The 19480-nt window shown below is 38.5% G+C and overlaps 2 protein-coding genes and 1 long non-coding RNA gene across 3 annotated transcripts in view; 1 reads left to right on the forward strand and 2 right to left on the reverse strand.

Annotated features, from left to right (window-relative positions):
* The window catches only part of rbms2a (RNA binding motif, single stranded interacting protein 2a), a 31088-nt gene extending 15714 nt beyond the window's left edge, over nucleotides 1-15374 (forward strand). The window contains 14 exon segments of the mRNA XM_046875317.1: nucleotides 1662-1828; nucleotides 6179-6207; nucleotides 6210-6236; nucleotides 6547-6638; nucleotides 7196-7353; nucleotides 8325-8404; nucleotides 10417-10526; nucleotides 11319-11362; nucleotides 11554-11647; nucleotides 12032-12082; nucleotides 12615-12725; nucleotides 12902-12982; nucleotides 13082-13169; nucleotides 13877-15374. Of these exon segments, the coding sequence (XP_046731273.1) occupies nucleotides 1662-1828; nucleotides 6179-6207; nucleotides 6210-6236; nucleotides 6547-6638; nucleotides 7196-7353; nucleotides 8325-8404; nucleotides 10417-10526; nucleotides 11319-11362; nucleotides 11554-11647; nucleotides 12032-12082; nucleotides 12615-12725; nucleotides 12902-12982; nucleotides 13082-13162 (1125 nt within the window). The 3' untranslated portion in view covers nucleotides 13163-13169; nucleotides 13877-15374.
* Nucleotides 5619-7353, reverse strand: LOC124402345. Its single transcript, XR_006928699.1, has 2 exons — nucleotides 7220-7353; nucleotides 5619-5939 (listed from the first exon to the last, which is right to left on the reverse strand). It is a non-coding gene; the product is annotated as an uncharacterized LOC124402345 (long non-coding RNA).
* A 3846-nt stretch (nucleotides 15375-19220) lies between the features above and the next one.
* The window catches only part of faim2b (Fas apoptotic inhibitory molecule 2b), a 10258-nt gene continuing 9998 nt past the window's right edge, over nucleotides 19221-19480 (reverse strand). The window contains exon 12 of the mRNA XM_046874759.1: nucleotides 19221-19480. This exon is cut by the window's right edge and continues 2742 nt beyond it. The gene's annotated coding sequence lies outside the window, so the exon portion shown is untranslated.

A 19480-nucleotide genomic window follows, 5' to 3' on the forward strand; every position in this document is an offset into this window, starting at 1 on the left:
GTAGTCTCGGGGTTCTGAACAGGATCTGTTGCAGGGTTCTGCAGGCTCCTGAAAAAGGAGTGTGATGTTTGAAGCTTCTAAGCTGGAGATGTTTGATGAACGTTGCATGGAAGAAATAAATGTAGGAGATTTTTGGCTTTGGATGTTGAGAGATGCTGTGAAAGCCAGAAGTTTGAGGAGGAACGAGATCTGCTCTGATTTTTATTAAAGTTGCATCATGCGTTGTGGGAAACTCCCGCTGGTGATGAGGTCATGGTTTGGAGAAGAAGAAGGAGGATCAGTGTCCGTGTCAGTGTGGAGAGGGAGCGAGAGAGAGATGGAGAGAGAGAAGGAGAGGTGGCAGTTGACAGTGAGGCAGTGAGAAAGCAAAAGAAAGCAGGAGAGAGAGAGAGAGACAGAGAGACAGACTGACAGGAGAGAAATAGAGAAAAGGAAACTGAGGGAAAGAGAAATACAGAGAGAAACAGAGAAAGTGTAATATAGAAAAGAAATATTTATTGAAGGAGAGAAAGATGAGAAGAGACAGAGGGAGGGAGACATGAAAGATAGAGAGAAAGAGAGGAGGGGTAAAAGAGAGAATAGAGAGACACAGAAAAAGAGAATAAAGTGGGTGTGAGAGAGAGCTGGACAGAAAGAAAGAAGGAGGGAAAAGGAAAGAGGGAGGGAAAAAGAAAAGAAAGAGTAAGAAAGAAAGACAGAAGGAAGACACAGACAAAAAAAAGAAAGAGGGATAAAAGAGAAGAATATTTGAAGGGGTCAAGGCACTAAGTGATGATGTCATGCTTCATGTGAAGTTTGGTTTTCTGGGAACTGCATCTTTAATAACGTTTCTCTGAAAAATTGGAGTTCCTCAGAATGTCCGAGATAAAAGCCATTTATAGAAGTGTGTGTGTGTGTGTGTGTGTGTGTGTGTGTGTGTGTGTGAGAGTGTGTTGTGTATGTTGGTTATAAAAAGAAATCTTTGAGATGACTTCTTAGCGAGATCAGGACCTGTTCTCCATGGGGTTCCTTGTGCACCTGGAACCCATCAGAGCATCTCTAAACGATTGCTCTGTGACCTTCAATCCCTGAACAAATCTCCTCCTCGTACTCCAGAGGTCTGATTTCTCTGATTGGATTTTCTGTTAGGTCTTCACTCCTCACTGGATCCATTGAAGAGGAAACAGGATCCCGTAACCGTATCAACCAAAAGGAAGTGGGGTGCTGGGATAATTGGGAAGTTTTGATACGGTTATGTGGTTTAGTGCGTGTGAGAGTCGTACGGTTGGGATTCGAACCCTTTGACCCCTGCAGCTGTACTGGAGGCGCTCTGTTCCGATTCTCCACTGTGTGTCTGCAGGTTGTGTAGTGTTATTATTAGAAATGTAAGACAATGGACTGAACCACTAGAGAGAGGAACCGGGGGTTGGGGGGTAGGGGAGGTGTGGATCGACTCTAAAGTCTCATGGTGTTGATGGTAATGATGTCTGATTCAACCAGTGTGAAGGTCTTACATAACGAATGCTCATTTAGCTAGTCAATGGCTTCCTATAAAAGGAGGCGGAGTACATGTGCTCCCTTACTGTTTATTGGTCATTTTCAGTTGCCCTTTTATATAGTTTTGTGGTGGGGATGAATGTAAACACACATAGTGGTCATTCGTATTTGTTGTGTTCCTGCAGCAGTCCTATGTCTCCTCCGGCCTCCAGATGGCACCACCGAGTCCCAACACTAACAGCAGCAGCGCGAGCAGTGGAGGAGGCGGTGAACAACTGAGCAAAACCAACCTCTACATCCGCGGCCTTCACCCCGGGACCACCGACCAGGACCTGGTCAAACTCTGCCAGCCGTGAGTCCTCATGCTAACACACTAACACGCTCATCTCCAATTATATGGAATGTTACTCAGATTTAGCAGCAAATTTTACTCAACACAACACATTAACCTTCTCACCCACCCTTCTACAGAGCAAGTGTCGTCTCTGACTGGCTCTGTTGTGTGTAGTTATGTGCAGTTGTGTATAATTGTGTATTTTTCTTTTTTTACTTGGTTGGTTCTGCTCAGTACTCTGTACTCAATAGTGAGTACTCGATGCTCAGTACTAGTGAGAAACATGGGGAGAAACATAGGGAGAAACATAGTGAGAGATGTGAGAAGCATGAGGAGAGACATGAGGAGAGATGTAAGAAACATGGGGAGAGACATGAGAGATGTGAAAAACATTGGGAGAAACATGGCGAGAGACATGAGGAGAGATGTAAGAAACATGGGGAGAGACGTGAGGAGAGATTTAGGAAACGTGGGGAGAGACGTGAGAAACATGGGGAGATGCATGATAAAAGATGTATAAAAACATGAGGAGAGACATGGGGAGAGATGTGAGAAACATGAGGAGACACAAGGGGAGAGACGCGAGGAGAGATATGAAAAACATCGGGAGAGACATGAGGAGAGATGTGAAAAACATGGGGAGAGACATGAGGAGAGATGTGAAAAACATGGGGAGAGACATGAGGAGGGACGTGAGGAGAGATGTGAGAAACATGGGGAGAGACATGAGGAGAGATGTGAGAAACATTGGGAGGAACTTGGGGAGAGTCGTGAGAAACATGAGGAGAGACGTGGGGAGAGACGTGAGGAGAGATGTAAGAAACATGGGGAGAGACATGGGGAGAGACGTGAGAGAGATGTGAATAACATGGGAAGAGACATGAGAAGAGATGTGTATAACATGGGGAGAGGCATGAGGAGAGATGTGAAAACCATAGGGAGCGACATGAGGAGGGACGTGAGGAGATGTAAGAAACATTGGGAGAAACATGGGGAGAGACGTGAGAAACACGAGGAGAGACGTGAGGAGAGATGGGAGAGACATGGGGAGAGACATGAGGAGAGATGTGAAAACCATGGGGAGCGACACGAGGAGGGACGTGAGGAGAAATGAGAGAAACATGGGGAGGGACATGAGGAGAGACGTGAAAAACATGAGGAGAGACATGGGGAGAGACGTGAGGAGAGATGTGAAAAACATGGGGAGAGACATGAGGAGAGACGTGGGGAGAGACGTGAGGAGAGATGTGAGAAACATAGGGAGGGACATGAGGAGAGATGTGAGAAACATTGGGAGAAACATGGGGAGAGACATAAGAAAAATGAGGAGAGACATGGGGAGAGACATGAGGAGAGATGGGAGAGACATGGGGAGAGACATGAGAAACATGAGGAGAGATGTGAGAAACATGAGGAGAGATGTGAGAAACATGAGGAGAGATGTGAGGGGAAATGTGAGAAACATTGGGAAAGACATGAGAAGAGATGTGAGAAACATGGGGAGAAACATGAGGAAAGACGTGAGAAACATGGGGTGAGACTTGAGAAGAGATGTGAGAAACACGGAGAGAAACATGAGAGATGTAAGATACATTAGAAGAGAAACATTAAAGATGTGAGATACATGAGAAGAGACGTGAGAAACAAGTGGAGATACATAAGGAGAAACTATTTGAGTGGGTGTTGATTCACACTGGAAATTTGGACTTTTATCTCAACTCAACCACTCTCACGGCTATGACTCTGCGCGCCCACACACACACACACACACACACACACACACACACACACACACAAAGCAGACACTGCAACATGTGGAAAAACTCAGACGTCTGTGTCTCGGCATCTCGGCTGCAGCAGCTGCGGTGTTTAAATCTTTATACACAACGTCATCTGTTAAAACCATCACACAACTACTCACACAAATTATATAACCTATACACAACTGAGTGTTACTGGGTACACACACACACACACACACACACACACACAGTTACTCCTTCTAAGCTGATTATTTTCCTATACAGCGTGTCCTAATTATTAATAATATCAGAGAGAGAATTAATCACCGGCTACTGACCAATCAGAGCGCAGTGATGAGAGAACTATTACATAAAGCATGAAGTCAGGGTAAAGTCAGGTGACTTGTTTATACCTGCGCACGGTTTACTGGAATCTAATGTACAATTTTCTGCTTCAGTGAGTAACCCACAGGTAGAGCCAACACACACACACACACACACACACACACACACACACACACACACACACACAGTGTCGAGACAGACAGGAATGTCTGGACACGCTGCCAGATCTGTAGAGAAAAGATTAGTGATGGAGCAGGGTTTCCTCCAGCGATGTTACTCCAACACTCTGAACGCCAAACATATAAAATCATTAGAATTTCAGTTCAGGAACCTGAAGGAACCACATTCAGGACTAAGAGGTTCTCGGCTCAGTTCCAGACTTTAAAACGTCACTTCTCAGTGTAGTTCCAGTCTTTAAACTTCACTTCTTCAGTTTCAGTTTTTAGAATTTAGTTTCTGTTTAGTACCAGTTTTCAGAACCTTAGTTTATTTATTAATTTGGTTTTTATTTGTTAGATTTTAGTTCCTGTTTTTCTTTTGTTTATCTTGTATTTAATTGGACGAATGTGTGTGTGTGTGTGTGTGTGTGTGTGTGTGTGTGTGTATATGCTGATTGTGTGTGTGTATTTTGAGTGTGTTAACTGAGTATGTGCTGAGAGTTTGTGTGTGTGTGTGTGTGTGTGTGTGTGTGTGTGTGTGTGTGTGTGTGTGTGTGCTGAGTGTCTGTGGTGAGTGTGTTTGTGATGAGTGTGTGTGCAAGTGTGTGTGTGGTGAGTGTGTATGTGCTGAGTGTGTGTGTGTGGTGAGTGTGTGTGCACTGAGTTTGTGTGTGTGTGATGAGCGTCTGTGGTGAGTGTTTGTGTGTGCTTAGTGTGTGTGCTGAGTGTTTGTGTGTGCTTAGTGTGTGTGCTTAGTGTGTGTGTGCTAAGTGTGTTTGCTGAGTGTGTGCTTATTGTCTGTGGTGAGTGTTTGTGTGTGCTTAGTGTGTGTGCTTAGTGTGTGCTGCATGCCTGTGGTGAGTGTTTGTGTGTGTGTGCTTAGTGTGTGCTGAGTGTTTGTGTGTGCTTAGTGTGTGTGCTGAGTGTGTGCTTAGTGTGTGCTTAGTGTCTGTGGTGAGTGTGTGTGTGCTTAGTGTGTGTGCTTAGTGTGTGTGCTGAGTTTGTGTGCTAAGTGTGTGCTTAGTGTGTGCTTAGTGTGTGCTTAGTGTGTGTGCTGAGTGTGTGTGTGTGTGTGTGTGTGTGTGTGTGTGTGTGTGTGTGTGACAGTTTGTGTTGAGAGTGTGTGGTGAGTGAGAGTGTGGTGAGTGTGTATATGTGTGTGACAGTTTGTGGTGAGTGTGTGTGTGTGTGTGTGTGACAGTTTGTGTTGAGAGTTTGTGGTGAATGTATGTGATTTTGGGGATGTTTGAGGGTGTAAACCTCCAGGTGTAAGATGGTAGTGTTTGTGATTGAGCAGTACACACACACACACACACACACACACACACACACACACACACACACACACACAAGGTTCGGTATGAAAAGTAAAAATGAATTGTAGGGCTTTAGGACCCAGAGGACGAGTCGAGGAAGGAGGGAGGAAGAGAGAAGGACAGAGGGATCGAGTTTCATGGTCTGGTTACTGGAGCAGCGCTGAGTTTACGTCAAAGCAAACGAGAGAGAGTTCACTTCAGTGCAGAACAACCACACACACACACACACACACACACACACACACGCTTCCTGCATGTAAAGTTTATTAGAGCTGGAATGATCATGAGTTGTCCATTAGCCCTCACTTTACATGATTGGTTGCCAGAAGTTGATTAATTCTCAACAGCAGCAGCTTCGACGTCTTATCGTTCCCGTAGCAACGAGTAGTTTAGCGCTTCTGTTTTATTTTGTTTCTTTTAATAACGTTGGTGTTGATTAATAAACACAAGGTCACGTGACCTTGCGAGGATGCCGATGATGTCATCAGACGGAACTCTGTTTGGGTGACGCAGACAGGTGGAGAAGACCAGAACAGAATTGTTTTTGTCCCTGGGGTGAAGTTTCAACCTGCAGGAAAACAACAGCAATGAGATCACACACACACACACACACACACACACACACACACACACGTGCACTCACCCGCACACACACACAGAGAAAAATTTAATGAAGGGTGCATGGGAACATCAAAGGCACTTCGATCTTACAGAATAGGGTGTTTTTGTGTGTGTGTGTGTGTGTGTGTGTGTGTGTGTGTGTGTGTGTGTGTGTGTGTGTTTGATCATTCTGTGTTGTTTTTGAAGGTACGGGAAGATCGTATCCACCAAAGCCATCCTGACAAAACAACCAATAAGTGCAAAGGTCAGAGGCTTTAAATCACACGAACAATAATAGCACGATTAAATTATTATAGAAATATTTGGTCATTACTACATTATATTAATCACAACGAGCAGAAATTATTGATTTATTAATATATAATTTTTTTATTTTTATTATCATTTAGATGTTATTTATGATAACAATCAGCATTAAAAAAGGTTTACGTGAAAAAGGATATATTTAAGACAAAAAAACCTAAATAATAAGCATTTTTTAAATGATTGTGTGTGTGTGTGTGTGTGTGTGTGTGTGTGTGTGTGTGTGTGTGTGTGTGTGTGTGTGTGTGTAGGTTATGGCTTTGTTGACTTTGACAGTCCTGCAGCAGCTCAAAAAGCTGTAACAGCTCTAAAGTCCACCGGCATTCAGGCCCAAATGGCCAAAGTAAGTCCACATAATAATCCTAATAATATATTTTATTTTTAACATTTTATCGTGTTATTAATCAAAATCATTGTGAACAAACGTTGTTTGTTTTTATATCCGTGCTCTGTTTGCATTCTTCCCGTCCCTCTTTTAGCTTTGTATTATCAAATTATTCAAATATTATAATTAGTTTTAATTATTTAAAACTAAATTCATTTAGTTTTATTCTTTCACTAAAACAAAAATACCATTTTATCGGTTGTAGTAGGAAAATAATTTATTTTCATTTCTTTGTGCATTAAAATTTTTTCTTTTTGTATTTCTTTTAGATTTTTATCTCATTTACTAATTTTTACTACATTTATTTTTTCTGTCTTTTATTTTTTATAATAAATCAAAATTATAAAAAGAATTTTTTCTTTCTAAGCATTGTGATCACTGGCTCTCAGTAACACAACAACATGCTCTAAGGAGTAAAGTCTTTTAGCTCTGAATGTTTTTTTATTGTGTTATAGTTAATTCATTGTTAATCATTTTACTGGTTTAATAGTTTTTTTCTCTGTGGTTGTTGTCAGCAACAGGAGCAGGACCCGACTAACCTGTACATCTCCAACCTGCCCGTGTCGATGGATGAGCAGGAGCTGGAGTCCATGCTGAAATCGTTCGGTCAGGTGATTTCCACACGAATCCTTCGAGACGCCAACGGGACCAGCAGAGGCGTCGGGTTCGCCAGGTGAACACTCCCGACTTCCTGTTTACATGTTATTCCTTTTAGCCACTAGAGGGAGAGCTCTGTCAAGTCTATGACGGTGATAAAGTCTGTTGTGCATGAAGTCAGTGTAAGTTAAAAACGTTTCTAAATGTTGGTGTTATAAAAAAACATTCAGAAGTGAAATGTTCTGGGGAAATTCTTAAATATTCAAAATAATGACTGCTTCCATTTTCTTTGCTTTTGTTTGTGCTAATCTTTGTAAATTGTCTTTGGAAACATTATGCTTATACACTAAATGGCCAAAGGTTTTTGGGCACCTGGATGAAACATCTCAGTGTCCCCTTTTGCTGTTATGATGCATGTTATGCTCCACTCTGTGAAAATATTGTAGATGTTGTGGAGATTTGTGCTCATTTAGCCACAAGTGTGTTAGTAAAGTCAGGTAGTGATGTAGCTGAGGTGAGGAGGCCTGGAGTCAGGTCAGAGTTCACATTCATCCTAAAATATTACCATAAATAAAAAAGACAGTAATTAGATTAATTTACGTTATAAAAAGTGTTGAAGCAAAGATGAAAACACACAAATTTCCTGCTGAGAACATAAAGTTAAAAAAACTGTGTGTGAGAGAGAGAGAGAGAGATTGCAAACAGGTGAGTATCGTTAATAATCAGGTGACTGAGAAAGAGGCGGAGCTTGACAGGTGGTCTCAGGCCCAGGATTGTGGGAGATTTTTGCCTGAATAAAGAATAAAAAGAAAAATCACTCAAAACATACAAGAAAAATAATGAAATAAAGCAAGCACCAAAAAGTCTGTGTTTAATTTCATTGTCAAGCGGAGTTTAAACCTTTATCTATTTAGCGCTTTAGCAAGTTATAATAATTTTCTTGCATCGAATAAACATTTTTCTGTTATAATGAATCTGTTTGTCAGACTATTTAATTAATCAATTAATTTATTTATTGATTAACTTAAAGGATTTTGTGTTTTGCAGGATGGAGTCCACAGAGAAATGTGAAGCCATTATTCAACATTTTAATGGAAAATATATTAAAACTCCACCAGGAGTGCCAGGTGAGGGAGTGAGTGTATATATACAGTGTACATACAGTAAACACCCCACTCTCTATAGCGTAGTGTACAGAATACACCCCGCTCTCTATAGCGTAGTGTACAGAATACACCCCACTCTCTATAGCGTAGTGTACAGAATACACCCCACACTCTATAGCGTAGTGTACAGAATACACCCCGCTCTCTATAGCGTAGTGTACAGAATACACCCCACACTCTATAGCGTAGTGTACAGAATACACCCGCTCTCTATAGCGTAGTGTACAGAATACACCCCGCTCTCTATAGCGTAGTGTACAGAATACATCCCACACTCTATAGCGTAGTGTACAGAATACACCCCACTCTCTATAGCGTAGTGTACAGAATACACCCCACTCTCTATAGCGTAGTGTACAGAATACACCCCACCTCTATAGCGAGTGTACAGAATACACCCCACTCTCTATAGCGTAGTGTACAGAATACACCCCACTCTATAGCGTGAGTGTACAGAGTACACCCCACTCTCTATAGCGTGGTGTACAGAATACACCCCACCTCTATAGCGTAGTGTACAGAGTACACCCCACACTCTATAGCGTAGTGTACAGAATACACCCCACACTCTATAGCGTAGTGTACAGAATACACCCCACTCTCTATAGCGAGTGTACAGAATACACCCGCTCTCTATAGCGTAGTGTACAGAATACACCCCACACTCTATAGCGTGAGTGTACAGAATACACCCCGCCTCTATAGCGTAGTGTACAGAATACACCCCACACTCTATAGCGTAGTGTACAGAATACACCCCACACTCTATAGCGTGGTGTACAGAATACACCCCACTCTCTATAGCGTGAGTGTACAGAGTACACCCCACACTCTATAGCGTAGTGTACAGAATACACCCCGCACTCTATAGCGTAGTGTACAGAATACACCCCGCTCTCTATAGCGTAGTGTACAGAATACACCACACTCTATAGCGTGGTGTACAGAATACACCCCACACTCTATAGCGTAGTGTACAGAATACACCCCACACTCTATAGCGTGGTGTACAGAATACACCCCACTCTCTATAGCGTGAGTGTACAGAATACACCCCACACTCTATAGCGTGGTGTACAGAGTACACCCCACTCTATAGCGTAGTGTACAGAATACACCCCACTCTCTATAGCGTAGTGTACAGAATACACCCCACTCTCTATAGCGTAGTGTACAGAGTACACCCCACTCTCTATAGCGTAGTGTACAGAATACACCCCACACTCTATAGCGTAGTGTACAGAATACACCCCACACTCTATAGCGTAGTGTACAGAATACACCCCACTCTCTATAGCGTAGTGTACAGAATACACCCCACTCTCTATAGCGTAGTGTACAGAATACACCCCACTCTCTATAGCGTAGTGTACAGAATACACCCCACTCTCTATAGCGTAGTGTACAGAATACACCCCGCTCTCTATAGCGTAGTGTACAGAATACACCCCACTCTCTATAGCATAGTGTACAGAATACACCCCGCTCTCTATAGCGTAGTGTACAGAATACACCCCACTCTATAGCGTAGTGTACAGAATACACCCCACTCTCTATAGCGAGTGTACAGAATACACCCCACTCTCTATAGCGTAGTGTACAGAATACACCCCACTCTCTATAGCGTAGTGTACAGAGTACACCCCACTCTCTATAGCGTAGTGTACAGAATACACCCCACACTCTATAGCGTAGTGTACAGAGTACACCCCACACTCTATAGCGTAGTGTACAGAGTACACCCCACACTCTACAGCGTAGTGTACAGAATACACCCCACTCTCTATAGCGTAGTGTACAGAATACACCCCGCTCTCTATAGCGTAGTGTACAGAATACACCCCACACTCTACAGCGTAGTGTACAGAATACACCCCACTCTCTATAGCATAGTGTACAGAGTACACCCCACTCTCTATAGCATAGTGTACAGAATTGCGTAGTGTACTTATGCATTGTATGTTGTATTTTAGTGCCCACAGAACCGTTGTTATGTAAATTTGCTGACGGGGGACAAAAGAAGAGGCAGAATCAGGGGAAGTACCTGCAGAACGGCAGGACTTGGGGCAGAGACACTGACACGGTAAGAAGACGGGAGAATTGCAGACATGTATTTCTTTTGTTAATATTTGTATTAATTTTCTGTAAAGTATGTGCCAATAAAAGAACTGATGACTTTAATCAAATAAATGTAAACTGGAAACATTCTTCAGTGTATAGAATTATGCAGTATTAAATTCCGTATACATTCTTTACTCAATTGCATACTATTATATCAGCAGTATTGTGTCCTGTGATGTATACAATTTATAGTATAATTTGTATTATACAGTCTTGAGTATGGTGTAGTATAGTTTACAGTATAAATAGATGTTGTTGTCTATAGTATAGTTCAGTATAAATAAGTTTAGATGTTGTGGTATATAGTGGAATACAGGTAAGTTGTTACTGTGTTTGTTATTGACTGCGCATATCTCCTAATGATGTAAGAGCTATAAATACTATCAAATAAACAATAAAATATACTTAAACAAATCAAAATAATGGAAATACTGTATAAAATATTTTGTATAAGGTAATAAAAAAATTATAAAAATGAATTTAAAAAAGTTTACATAAAAAGATTCATTGGCCCTATTCCAGTGCGCATCATGTAGACTTGTTACAGTCTACGAGGTGACTCTCCTCTAGTCCAATTTTTTCGACTCCGAGCAAAATTCACTTTGAGTACCGGTTTGTTCGTATCCACAATGTTCATAAAGTGGGGAGCATCTGTATAGATATGCACAACATTGAACATATTTGTCTTGAGCTGTTCTGTTTTTAAACGATTTGACACTGAACAGTAAATTCTACAATATTTTTATGATTTCAGGGAGGAATGACACTAACGTACGACCCAACAGCCTTACAGAATGGGTGAGCGCCATGTCGTTATCACTCTGTAACACATCACAATTGATGCATTCAATAATGTTTTAGAGTAAAGCATCAATGTGTTTGTATCCTTGTGACACCTGGTGGCCACAATTACTACTGCAACACATCGTGGTTTTTTTTATTGTATTGTACATCCTTTTGCACATTTTTTTATTTTATCCATTTTGTAGGTTTTATTCGTCTCCGTACAGCATCGCCCCAAACAGAATGATTGCTCCGACATCTCTCTCTCCCTACATGTCTTCCCAAGTTCCGTCATACCAGGTCAGTGATAAAGGGTTACAAATAAAATAAGTAAATTGTAGTATAAAAAGAAGTGTTAATTTGCTACAGCAAGAGCAGGGTATGTGTTTAATGAAGAAGAATTATGTCATACCCAATAAATTAGTAAGTGCTTTGTGAATCATGATCTCATGATTCACATCTGTAGATTTACATTTATGTCAAAGTATTGAATGTAGCTTTCCAAAAAAGAAACAAAATATAATATCATATGAACCTATTATATTCTATATAAACTAAATCTTTTAGAAAAACATTAAATTAGTAAATTCTGTTTGTTCTATATAAACTCTATGTATTGTATATAAGCTAAGTTTATGTAGAATACACACATGGTGTATAATATATGAATGATTACATTTGCAGGTTCACAGTCCGTCATGGATGCACCACCAATCGTACCTCATGCAGCCCACAGTGAGTAGAACAAAACCCTCCACACAGTCACATCCAAAATTTATATAAAAGCTTTTCATTTTTAATATTTAGACAACAATGGCTGTATGTTGTGTTAGTTTTAGAGTACAGTAAATCTGTACTGCTATAAAGCTGCACATTGTCTCCTCTAAAATATGTCCAAGTTTCATTTCTATAGTATTGTCCCTTCAGAAGAAATGTGAGGGGTGCACTTACTTTTGTAAGATACTGTATATCAGATAAGGAGTAATAGGGTGGAGTTATGAGGCAGAGATAGTGTTAGAGTGTTTCATTCCACTCACACCAAAGCAACTGTGTTTCTGTTACATGTAAATGACTGTTACTAAGCACTCGCACTGGAGACTCCTTCCATACAATACTCTTACAATACTGTAATCTTTACCTTCTGACCAATCACAAGCCAGAAATTCTTTACACAGTCTTTAATGTGACTGTTTTTGCTCTTAGTTTTGTGGTTAAAAAGCTGTGTGTGTAACAGATTTGTGTAAAATTATCTGTGATTTGTGATCAGGGGACCGTTTTAACCCCAACTCTGGACCACACCATGTCCATCCAGCCCACCTCCCTGATGAGTCCCTTAACCCAGCAGCTCAGTCACCTCACACTAGGAAGCGCTGGAACGGTACTCCATCATCCCCATCTCTCTCTCTCTCTCTCTCTCTCTCTCTATTTCTCTCTCTCTTCTTCTTTAGAAAATCTTGTCTCTGTCCCAGATATTCTAGTAATAAGTATTTGGATGAAGGTATAAAAGAATAAGTGGTGTTAAAAGAAACTCCTTCTATGTGTGTGATCTCACAGTACATGCCTGCGAATACGACTATGCAGGGGAGTTACATCCCTCAGTACACCTCTGTGCCCCCGTCCAGCGTCTCTGTAGAGGTGAGACAGGTGAAGCTCTGCATCAGTGTTAAGTTCCTTCATTTTGTTTGTCAGACGTATGTTCTGTTTGAGTTCTGATGGGTATTTAATCGCCCTCAGGAGAACAGCGGAACCCATCAACAAGTCCCCATAGAACCCACTGCAGATCACACCAACTACACGTACCAACACAGCAAGTGAAGCTGAGGTACACTGGACTGTCTGTCTTGCTCTGTCTGTCTGTCTTACTGTCTGTCTCGCTCTGTCTGTCTGTCTTACTGTCTGTCTGTTTGTCTTACTGTCTGTCTTGATCTGTCTGCCTGTCTGTCTCACGCTGTCTGTCTGCCTTACTGTCTGTCTTGGTCTGTCTGTCTGTCTCACTCTGTCTGTCTGTCTGTCTGTCTATCTGTCTGTCTTACTGTCTGTCTGTCTCACTCTGTCTGTCCGCTCATCTGTTTGTTTGATTATTTGTCTCACTGACTGCCTGTCTATCTATTACACTGCCTGTCTCACTGTCTGTTTGTCCACCTGCCCATTTGTCTGCCTGTGTCTCACTGTCTGTTTCCAGTTTTGTTCTCTGTGGTGCCTCAGTTTCTTTCTACCTGTCCATCTGTTTTTTTTTCCTGTCTATCTATCCAACCACATTTCTGTCTACATGCCCACTTGTCTGTCTGACTTGCTGAATGAATGCCTTAATATCTGTCTCCCTGTTCATCTCACTGACTGTCCTCCTGCACATCTGTCTGTCAGCAAGTAAAACTATACTTGTCTGTCTGGGTGTTTGTCTGTCTCTTAGTCTGTATGTCTGTGTTTTTGTTAGCCAGTAAATTGAGGTCCATCTGTTTGTGTCCTTGCTTGTTTATCTCTGTTTTCCTCCTGTATGTAGCTGAGAGTTTTCTCTCTTTGTCTCTGCAGGCCGTGTGATGGACGTGATGATGCGGTGGGGAGGTGTGGATGTGATGCGGCGGGTAATGGTGCTTTGTCTGTGAGGTAATCAAGTTTCCCGCTGACGTGCAGAACGAGAAACATGGATACAAACACAGATGAACAAAGCAACACTTTTTTTGTAGAGTAGAAATGAAAAACAGACTTCACTTATCTTTCACTCAGCCAAAAGGTGGGAGATTTCAGAGAAGGAGCTTTCTTCCATTTTGATAACTAAAGAAAAAAAAACAAGAATAATATAAATTCCTGAAAAGGTGAAGAGACACATTGTGTTAGAGTCATGTATTCATGAGAGAGAGAGAGAGAGAGAGAGAGATTGTGTAACACCACCACCCTTTCTTCATTGTTTTTTTTTCTTTTTTTTTGGAAAATATGCAAGTGTTTTTAATTTTTGTTTGTGTTACTTTTGTTTTTCAGCAGCAGCTTGAGATATTTTTGTACTGAAACATGAACAATGCATTTTATTTTATTTGTCATTAGTTTAGTGTTTTTAATTTTTATTTTTGCTACAGGTGAACCATTTAAAGTCACTTCTTTATCAAAGTAAAAAAAAATTTAACAAATACTTTCTTTTTATTTATTTATTTTTTTTAATGCAACAGACAATCATTTTTTTATAAAACAATTTATGTGGCTTTAATCATGAAGTCAGGACCTCAAATAATAAGTAAGTAAAATACAGAAAATTGTAGTAAAAGAAGTGACTTTAAGTGATTTTTTCATTAAACAAAAAGCAAAAAGCCCAAATTGTCCTTCACATCATCATTATAGTGTCACAACAAGACAAGCGTCATGACGATGTGAAATACTGTGATGAAAAAAACTTTCTCTGTGATGTGAAATAATTTGGGTTAATTACAAAAAAATTTTTTTTTTGGTGCTGGGTTTAATTCTTAAATAGTTTAATTCACAGGAAAACAGTAAACACGGCCTTGAAAAGATTTTTTTTTTTTGGCATTTTGTCTTTTTGTAGTGATTTTTGTAGTGTGCATGTTTCTTTTGTTTTTCTGTACCATCCAATTAAAAAAAATCTAATAGAGGAATAGAAATTGCGTAGCTCTGTAGGAAAGGAACACTGACAGCAATTTTTCTTTAGCCACCAAAAATTCACTTTTCACTTCTCAATTTTTTTAAATAAAATAAATTATTTTTCTTAAAAAAGATTTAATTCAGTAAAGTTTATCAAGCTTCATCATGATGTCTGAATGCAAAATAAGGGCTTATTTTCTATTAAAATAATGTTTAATATGCAGAACATCTTTAAGTATATCAATGTAAATAACAAAAAAAGAAAAAAAATCCAAAAATAAGTAAATAAATGCTAATTTAAATTTTTGTAATTTTGCATCGGTATGATTTTTTTAAATATAATTGGTTGAGAATAAAGATAATTTAATGTAATTTGCTTTTTAAAAATGAAATAATTAAGCTAATTTTTTCACTGCATACTGTACGTGTTTTTATTTTTTATTTTTTTTATATCAGCTACCAAAGAAAACCCACAAAGTCATTTACTAATAATATCTCGATTCAGGTGACGATCTTCGCATTAAATTATTGACAGGAAATAAATAATCACGACTGCATTCCAAAAGTTAGCGTGAAGATGAAATGAATTCTAGAGAACTTTTCTAACAAGTGGCAAAAGTTTTTGGTGCAAGACTGTGCTTATGGACAGAGTGCACTACAGCAGCTAATTATAAATAACCAGGCAATATGCTAATTAGCGGTTAGGCTATGAGATTAATGCTCTGTATAAGTCACGCTCAGCTGCTAGCGAATATACACCAGTTTATTACATACTCACCTGAATGCTGCTGTTTCTCTTTGATACACTTGCAGTGCATTATGGGTAATTATTGGATAGCTGAAATAAAATATTTTTTGCATTAAATATTATTTAGGACATCATGAATATTGCAAGAGAATACATTTTTTTATTTAAAATGTATTTAAATTTTACATAAAAAAAAACACTGCCGCCCCTTTATAAATCATCCTTTATTTCTTTATTATATTAAAGTTTCAATGACCTTTAACCCTAAAAATTAAGACGCTTTTCAGCTCTGATCACATTTTAATTATTTCACATTTTCAAATTTCTTTTTTTTAAATAAAACACAGAACTAAATTTCAATTTTCCTTTATTTAAAAAAAGAAACAAAGAAACAAAAAAAACCCACAATTCATATATTTTTTGTTGTTGTTGTTGGTCAGTGTGATTTTTATTTTGTGTCAAAAACACGCCTTTGACAGGTTAAAATCATGCAGTTCACCTCATGAAGGAAACAAATCTGGGTTTTAGTCAAGAAATACAGATTTGTTTATTTTGTATTACTAAAAAATCAGCTTTCACTACGAATCCAAAAACCATGTTTTGAAACTATGAAATGACATGTTACATCGCAGTGTTGTTTTTATATTTGATGTTATTTATGGTTTTTACTCAGAAATGTACAATTGTTTTGGTTGTTCAAATTTGAGATTAATGAATAATATGTCATTTTTTTGTTTTCTAGGTTGTACGTTATATTTGCACAAAATCCAGTCATAATTTGTCAAAGAAAAAAAAAAAAATATATATATATATATATATATATATATATATATATATATATATATATATATATATATATATATATATATATATATATATATATATATATATATATTAATATTATGTATTAATCAATTAATTAATAATTAAACATAATTAATCCCATTCATTTTAATAAAGATGGAATAAATTATGACCATTATTTAAAAAACCCAGCTGTAATCATTTTGAATGATTAAAGGAATACTCATTATTTACAATTGTAGGATATAAAAATAAAAATAATAATAATAGTAATAATAGTAATTAGTAAATAGTAATTAATATTTTTAATAAGGTGGAATTAAGTAATGTCCACATTTATTACAAATAAAGGGGAAAAAAATTAATAAGGTTTGGCAGATTTTCAGATTTTTTTGTTTCCAATATAAATATGATTGCATACTTTTTTCTTTTCTTGCCCTGTAAAAAATTTATTTCATAGTTTCAAAACACTCAGCTGCTATAAACCAGAGACTGGAGCAGTTCAGGAGATAAAACACAAGAACATCGCATTGGCTGCCATGCAAACCTGCGCTCACTGCCTCGGGGAAATACAACCCGAATTCCAGAAATGTAGGAACATTTTAAACATTTTCATAAAATGAAAACTAAAAGACTTTCAAATTACATGAGCCAATATTTTATTCACAAAGAACATAACAAATGTTTAAACTGAGACATTTCACACTTTTATGCACAAAATGAGCTCATTTTAATTTTGATGCCTGCAACAGGTCTCAGAAAAGTTGACACAAGGGGCAACAAAGGGATGAAAAAGCCAGAAGTTTTGAAAATATTCAGCTGGAAGAACATCTAACAACTAAACAAGTTAATTTACATCAGGTCTGTAATATGATTAGCTATAAAAAGAAGGTCTTATTGAAGCAGAGTCTCTCAGAAGTAAAGATGGGCAACACCGTCATTGTTCCTCAACGTCAAATTGCAAAGGCATTGCAAATCTCATCATCTACTGTACATAACATCATCAAAAGATTCAGAGAGACTGGAGAAATCTCGGTGCATAAGGGACGAGGCTGAAGACCTTTGTTGGATGCCTGTGGTCTTCAAGCCCTCAGACGACACTGCATCACTCATCAGCACGATTGTGTATTTGACGTTACTAAATGGGATCAGGAATACTTCCAGAAACCACTGTCACTAAACACAATCCGCCCTGCCATCTGCAGAAACTAAAGCTCTATCATGCAAAAAAAGGAAGCCATATGTGAACATGGTCAAGAAGCACCGTCATGTCCTGTGGGACGAAGCTCATTTAAAATGGACTGTTTTAAAGTGGAAAAGTGTTCTATGATCAGACGAGTCCAAATATGACATTCTTGTTGGAAATCACGGACGCCGTGTCCTCTGGGCTAAAGAAGAGTGGGATTTTCCAGCGTGTTATCAGCGTTCATTTCAAAAGTCAGCATCTCTAATGGTATGGGGTGCAGAAGTGCATATGGTACGAGCAGCTTGCATGTTTTGGATATGAATTCTGAAAGGTATATAAAGGTTATAGAGCAACATATGCTCCCCTCCAGACGACGTCTGTCTTTCAGGGAAATCCTTGTGTATATCAGCAGGATGATGCAAAACCACATACTGCTGCTGTTACAACAGCATGGCTTTGAAGTAGTAGAGTCTGGGTGCTGAATTGACCTGCAGCCCAGATCTTTCACCTACAGAGAACATTTGGTGCATTATTAAACGGAAAATACGCCAAAGACGACCACAACTCTTCAGCAGCTGGAAACTGATATCAGGCAACAATGGGACCAAATTCCAGCTGCAAAACTCCAGAAAATCATAACCTCAATGCCCAGATGTCTTCAAACTGTTTGGAGAAGAAGATAAGATGCTACACCATGTTAAACATGCCCCTGTCAACTTTTTTGAGACTATCAAATTTAAAATAGCTCATTTTGTGCATAAAAGTGTAAAATTTCTCAGTTTAAACTTTTGTTATGTTCTGTATGTTCTATTGTGAATAAAATATTGGTTCATATGATTTGAAAGTGTTTTAGTTTTCATTTCAAAAACATCCCAACATTTCCGGAATATATATATATATAAATTCTGACGTGTTTCCAGGCCGTAGTGTCTGCGTAGCAAAACTCTAATCAGTTACAAAATGAATAAAGAGTTAGCGAGACTCATCTAGCAAGCCTTACATTTATAAATAATTCCCTTTTTAGGAATTTCTGTTTAAACATAGGAATCAGTTTTATAATATGCCTAGCTACAGTTAGCATAAAGATGACGTCTCGTGCTGATTTTATTCTCTTTCTTGAAATCCTGCGGTGTGGTGTTTCTCCAGCCAGATGTTTGCCTCATCTCTTGAACTGCTCTTGTTTTTTACATTTCTCGGAGTTTATTTATAATACACATTTTGTACAGTTTATCAGAAGAGTTTAATTGTTTTTTTGCTCTGATGTTCGGAGGCGTGGATTCCTTTGAGGTGCCTTTGTTTGTTCTTGTTGTTATTATTGTTTGGTTTGTTTATTTGTTGATGAAAAAGGTTTTACTGTTGATTTTTCTTCATTTTTTTAAATAAAAAGTTTTTAACTGTTGTAATATGAGAGGGTTGTTCTTAATACATGTATCAGAATTAAGATATTGTATGTTAATATAAACAATATCTTGATATTTTAAATACATTTTAGTCCAATTTGTTTAAATTAATGAACATACATATTTTACTTTTTAATTTATGCTTTATTTTTTTTTATTAACACAACATAAAAGTCTTAATATAAGCGCTGTCTCACAGAATCAATAAAAGCATAAAGCAACAAAAAGCAAAACCATAAAAGGCCACTTACAACAAATCCTTCCAAATTCAAAAATCAGTAAGTACTATATATACTATATTTACACACACACACACACACACACACACACACACACACACACTATCTCACAAAAGTAAATACACCCCTCACATTTCAGCAACCATTTTAGTATCTCATATACACCTT

The sequence above is a fragment of the Silurus meridionalis genome, chromosome 19, assembly GCF_014805685.1.
Source record: "Silurus meridionalis isolate SWU-2019-XX chromosome 19, ASM1480568v1, whole genome shotgun sequence".
Lineage (NCBI taxonomy): Eukaryota > Metazoa > Chordata > Actinopteri > Siluriformes > Siluridae > Silurus > Silurus meridionalis.